This window comes from Zootoca vivipara, chromosome 16 (assembly GCF_965207765.1).
Source record: "Zootoca vivipara chromosome 16, rZooViv2.hap1.1, whole genome shotgun sequence".
NCBI classification, from domain to species: Eukaryota; Metazoa; Chordata; class Lepidosauria; order Squamata; family Lacertidae; genus Zootoca; species Zootoca vivipara.
The window spans coordinates 16194696-16200969 of NC_142599.1; the positions used below are offsets into that span (position 1 = coordinate 16194696).

Genomic DNA, 6274 nt, shown 5'->3' on the forward strand with positions numbered 1-6274 from the left:
ATCTGGCTATGCTAATGGGAGTTGTAGTCCAATTCCGAGGGCACCGGGTTAGGGAAGGGCTGAGCCACGAGGTCTGGACCACAGCCCCCAGGATGCACTGCGACCATGAGGATTTCCATCATGTCGGCTACCAGAAATGCCAGCAGCAGCAGCAGCAGCAGCAGCGAGGAGGAGGAGGATGTGGGGCGCCTCCGGGAGGCTGCCTGGGACCCGGTGCTGCAGCGAGCAGCAGCAGCGGCCCTGCTGGTGCCCAAAGGCGGTAGGGAGAGCCCTGAGCGGCAGGCCTGGCAGAACTTTCCTCTCTCTAGATAGAAACTTTACCCATCCCAAAAAAGCCCTGCAGAAAATCTTTTTTTGTATGTGCCAGAAATAGGGCTGTAACCAGCTGATCTCTTAAAACCAGGAATGGGGCGCCTGCAGCCTCCTTGGACTGCAACCCTTGTCATCGCTTATGGGGGCTGGGGGCTCTAAAAGCCACTGGCCACATATACATGCCTTAGACTGATGGATGGGTAAGAAGCCTTGAAAGTCAATTAAAGATTGGCACGAGGCACGTGACTCAGAAAAAAATGATCCACAAAGGTTTTGATGCTTTTTTGCAGCACCAACAAGAATCTGTCAGAAATCAATCTTTTAGTGTAGCAGCACCTACACTTTGGAACATCACTGTATCTTACTCTTCGACACCTGCTGAGAACATTTTCATTTAGGCAAGCCTACCTCAATATCTAGAACGCTGGTGTGTTTTTAGTTTGTTACTGGTTTTATTTTTTTAATAATGGCTTTTACTAATAATTTTATTGCATTCTTTTTATAAACTGCTTTCGTAAAGGGCTCACTAATGAATTTGAACTAACTTCGCTTTCACGTTGGGCCTAATTGTTAACTTTTTGCAGGTAACTTTAAGAAGAGCAAGTTGCCATCCGCTGAACCTAGCATCAGGTAACTTTCCTTTTTTGAAAGTTTACTGAGCGCTCTGTTCTGTTCTACTAGAAACTAAAATTTGAGTGACATAGCCATAAGAATCATGTGGTACTGTTGGCCTGCCACTTATGTGAAGGTTTGGTTCCAGGGGTCAGCACGCAAAGGCAAAATTGTGCAAAGTCAAGAACCCCTGGTGATAAAGTTTTTATTGAGGATAAAGAAATATAATAAACATAATACTATCATAAAACACCCAAAACTAGGGAGCACTCTATTCCACGACCTTTTCCATTCTTTTTGACGTGTTTTAGCCCCAAGAGGCTCTCACCAGGCATGCCGGTCTAAATGCATTCCTGAGTGCCCTGCCAGAAAGCTGGTCATAATTCTAGCTTTAATTATGCTTTTCTCCAATTTGCCCATCACAGGGGTAGGATAGCAGGACTGTACTTATTACCTGGATCTTAAAAAAAAACAAACCCAAAAACCCTAGGTGAGTTATACAGTAAGTCTGTTTCTCATACCTCTATTTCATGTATCAGACAACCTGAATTGGTGCCAAGTGTGTTTATATAAGATCGTTGGTCTCTCTGACTGACATTCTCACTGAGGCCATAACCCAAATAAAGATGATCTTTCTTACTGCAGTGCACAGCCCTCTGGCTGGCTCATTACAGTTTTCAGGATCTGATTACAACTTCTTATTTCCAAGGCAAAGGGAACTGTTTGCTACGAACTTCCAATATAATTTAGTCGTTTGTTCTCTTTAAACAGAGAGAAGGTCTCTGATCACGGGCAGGATGGGAATGAGCTGCAGACCACTCCAGAATTCCGAGCTCATGTTGCAAAGAAATTGGGAGCAATTTTGGACAGGTATATCTTCTCAAAGGTGTAACGTTGATGCTCCTTGAACCCTTCCCCCAGATAAAATAGGGTTCATATTTTTTGGAGAGTTCCAAGTAGAAATTGCTTTGGTGCAGGAATTCTTTTTTTTTAAATATTTTTTATTAGAAAGTTTTTTATAACATCAAAAACATCAATAAACCAAAACCAAAAAGAAAACAAAAACACAACTATACAGACAAAAAAAACCACACATACATCATCTTATATCATCTTTTTAACTCATTGTCCCTTTTGCTTCCCCAACTCCCCTCTATCTGATTTTCATTTTAGATTCATTTGTAACAGTTTCTATTTCATTACTTTTAATTTTCATCATCCTGTATTTTTCTTAATTCCCTTTAATCCCATCCTTTTATTTGTATCTCACTTTTCCTACTTTATAATCTCCTCTTTTCTCCCTATTGCCTTAACTTCTGTGTTTCCCTAGATGTTCAGACTTTCAACTCTCAAAAATAATTCCCTAGATATAATTTAAATTTCCTCCAATCTTCCTCCATTCTTTCATCTGCTTGATCTCGAAGTCTTCCTGTCAATTCTGCCAGTTCCATAAAGTCCAACATTTTCATTTGCCATTCCTGTGGGTGCAGTTCCTCTTTTTTTGGTGCAGGAATTCTTAAGGACACATCCAGTGCTCCAGATTAAAGGCAGATGGTAAAGCACTGGCATAGCATGACCATGGATTTTTTAAAACCATTTTCAAAGCCAGCCCCAAGTTTAATGCACCTCAGTCATCCAGGTCATGGATATCTAGCATATTAAGGAACAAATAAAAAGCTTTTTATATAAAAAAGAAACTTTGTAAAATTAAATAAAAGCACCTGTCTTAGAACATAAACTCCTGTCTTTTTTTTACTTTTGTTTGAGGGAGGAAGGGAGGGGCAAGTCATGCAATCACAAGCATGCTAAAATCCTGGACTAAAAAATTCCTTCCACTCCAGGTGAGAGGGGAAAAATAGCTATGAAAGAAACCAGGAAGTTCCATCTCTGGGCAGCTCTGACTACATCTAGAATTTACTGTCTCTGTGGGTATTATTGCTGCTTTCCTTCCTGGTCAATCCTAGCTGACCGCAGCAGGGAGTTTCCCCAAAACAGGTGGGTGGAATAAAGCCTGCACATTTCAGCTCTGGTTTTACAATCATAGAATTACAGAGCTGGAAGGGATCCAAAAGGACATCTAGTCCAACTCCCTGCAGTGCAGGAATCAGAGCTAAAGACTTGCTTCTTTAAAAACAAAAAACAAGCATGATCATGAAAACTGGGAATCTGGACTAGCAAATGATTACCAGATCGTCTGGCCAGAACCCAACCAACCAATTAACATGACCCTTGGTTTCCCTTTTCATTGTGCAAATGTAATTCTTTCTTTTAGCTCCATTACTATTTTGAAGCATTCTCCAGGACCTGCACAGGATGATCTGCAGTCCTCAGAGACTGAGGACGATGGTGAGTGGGTTCTCTGCATAATCTAATATGCTTTACACCAACTTAGGTGTTGCTTTGGTTCTCTGTGTTTGTGCATGCTAAACTTGCTGTGTCAGGAACTCTGGAGTTTTGAAGCAAGGACCTTGGGGCCTGAGGCTGTGTATCCTCAAACCTCAAATATTTTATTGTTAGGTTTTTGTGTTTATCAGTCACATTTTTGTAGTTGGGTGTCTCAAAGCAACTTACACAATAAAAATAGAAAGAACTAATACATTAAAACCAAGTAGGAAAACAACAATACCCCCAAACTAAAATACTAAACCAGCAATATATTTTAAAAGAACAAATCATTTCCTGCCCCACTTAAAGGATGAGCACGAATCTCGTTAAGTACCTTCCCAATCAAAAATTAAATAGCCTTGGTAAACAAGTGTCTTCTTACCTGTTGCCTTAAGAGAGACAACAATGGCATCAGGCACTCTTCGCTGGTAAGACCATTCCAAAGGTAGGGGGCCACCACTGAAAAGGCCAGTTCTGTGCCACCGCCCTCCATGCCACAGAAGACATGGCCTCAGGCGGCAAACACAGCACTCTGTGGATCGCTCTTCAGGCACAGTAAGCGATAGGTGTATGCAACACCAGGCTCTCAGATTGACAGGCAGTATGAAGCCCCTGGTTTGGTGAGGCCTGGTAGAATTCCGAGAAGCCATATCTGCTGGCCAACAGAGCGAGGCCCGCTTGCGCTCCCAGCCTCTCGCTCCAATAATTGTTATTAACTATATATACTACCCTTCACAGCACAAAAATACAAAATGAAAACACAAAATGCCTAGTTGGGTTGGAGAACTTGCACTCCTACATGCCCTTTGGGTATGCGGTCTTGGTCTGACCCCAACACAGAGGGTGCCCAAATAACTTCCCTGCTTTTCTTCCAATGTCTTAGGCTTCCGCCTCTTCTCCTCATCAGTGCCAGGAGACTGTGGGGAGCCAGAACCTCAGACTGTGGGAAGGCGGCGGCAGCAATACTGCAGTTCCAGGTGAGATGCTGCTCTGGCAGGTGTGCATGACAGGTGGAACTGGCCAGCCAGGCAGCTGGCTTGGAGGCTGCAGCTGATGGCAGGACTCATCTCTGATGGGGAGGTCCAGCATTTTACACAGGCTGCAGCATGGGGTGGGGATCCCAGGCCGTCCATCCCCCTGTGTCCGACCCTTGCAATGCTCCCAAGGCTACCCCCTCCCTTCCCCAGCACTTGTGATTCCCAGATGTGTAGATAGTGATTAATTTATAATAAGCATGGCTAGTAGCCATCCATAACCCTCTTCTCCGTGAATTGGTCTGATCCTCTTTTTAAAGCCATCTTAAGTTGGTAGCAGGGACACAGGTGGCGCTGTGGGTTAAACCACAGAGCCTAGGGCTTGCCAATGAGAAGGTCGGTGGTTCAAATCCCTGCAACGGGGTGAGCTCCCGTTGCTCGGTCCCAGTTCCTGCCAACCTAGCAGTTCGAAAGCACATCAAACTGCAAGTAGATAAATAGGTACCGCTCCAAGCGGGAAAGTAAACGGCATTTCCGTGTGCTGCTCTGGTTCGCCAGAAGCGGCTTTGTCATGCTGGCCACATGACCTGGAAGTTGTACGCCGGCTCCCTTGGCCAATAGCACGAGATGAGCGCCGCAACCCCAGAGTCAGTCATGACTGGACCTAATAGTCAGGTAAAGTTACCTTTACCTTTAAGTTGGTAGCAGCTGCCGTATATTGCAGGAGTGAATTCCAAGGTTTTAACTCTACAACCGTTTTGCCTGTAACTCTTTCCAGTGAGCAGGACAGTGACGAAGAATGGCAGAGGTGCCAGGAAGCCACGGTGACAGCAGCAGACATCCTGAAACATAGCGGCCTCCCAGCAGCGCTCCAGAATTCCAGCCAGGACCACCACTGCCCAGCCACGGAGCCCAGCCAGAAGAAGAAGAGGAGGAAAAAGAAGGCAAAAGTGAATGGAGAGAACAGCAATGAGTGGGAGGCCAGAGGAGCACATCATAACCAGGCTGATGCTGGGACGGAGGGGCCCTCGTGCTTCGATGGAGCAAGCAGGAGAGGAGAGAACGTGAGTACGGAGGATATGGCAGTGATGAAGAAGAGGAAGAAAAAGAAGAAAAGGGGGGAAGTGGAAATAAGGAGGAAGTGATGTTTTACAGACACTTGGTACTAGGAAGAGTTACCTGATGTGGCCCTTGATTGGTCTGGCCTGCATTTAAGGAAACACAGTTGTTGTATCTTATCTTTTATGGAATCAAAGAACTTAGTTTGGCACTCCCTACCGCGAGGGATGCCCTGTAAAAACGCAGGGGAAGCTCCCCATGTTACAGAGAATGAGGACTTGTTGGAGCTGCTTACTAGACTGCTCAGGTGGGCAGTGGGTGGGTAAGCCATCCGCGGATGACTCTCCTGGGTCCCATCTTTTTTTCCTTGGGCCTGCGCAGCGTGTGAACTCCCAGGCTGCCCACTAGCCATGGATCGAGTTCTCCCAAGTGCTCGACAACTCTCTCTACTTTTATATTCTCAAGCTCAGCTGCCCCATGTGGCCAGTGGGCTATGATCAACTTGGTGGGCAGGCTGAACAGAGGTCGTTGTCGTCAAACACTGATAATGGCAGTGGAAGGGTGCTTTCCTGCCAGGCATGTCACAGTTTGATGCAGACTGATTCCATCTCCCCTATAAGGTTGTCTCAGGGATATTTCTTTTTTAAAAAAACCTAAATAATAATTTTTATTTATTTTCTTTTTCTCATAACAAATATCCAATATCAATAACATTCATTTTCCAATCCCCCCCTCCCTATTGTCTTCCCTCAATTACTGGTTTATTATGTCAAATGTTACATTCTGCTGTTTGTATATAGTACTATGTTGTCACATTGTGAAATTTCTTGTTCTCTGTAAATAAAAGTTGTAAATAGCTGAGTGGGGGTGCTCGTGTAATCTCACTGTATACAAGTGACAATAAAGAATTTCAATTTCAATTTATTTAAATC

At 44.4% G+C, this 6274-nt stretch overlaps 1 protein-coding gene across 2 annotated transcripts; it reads left to right on the plus strand.

The window, feature by feature from the left end:
* The first annotated feature begins 42 nt into the window (after window positions 1-42).
* On the plus strand, window positions 43-6274 carry C16H12orf43 (chromosome 16 C12orf43 homolog). Of its 2 annotated transcripts, XM_035098456.3 has the most exons (6): window positions 43-259; window positions 897-942; window positions 1696-1794; window positions 3197-3270; window positions 4193-4286; window positions 5062-6274. In XM_035098456.3, the coding sequence occupies exons 1-6, from the start codon at window positions 106-108 to the stop codon at window positions 5426-5428; spliced, it is 834 nt and encodes a 277-aa protein (XP_034954347.3). In that variant the 5' UTR covers window positions 43-105; the 3' UTR covers window positions 5429-6274. The 2 variants fall into 2 exon arrangements, with proteins under 2 accessions (XP_034954347.3, XP_060125970.2); XM_060269987.2 differs by lacking the exon at window positions 897-942 and having other exon boundaries at window positions 54-259.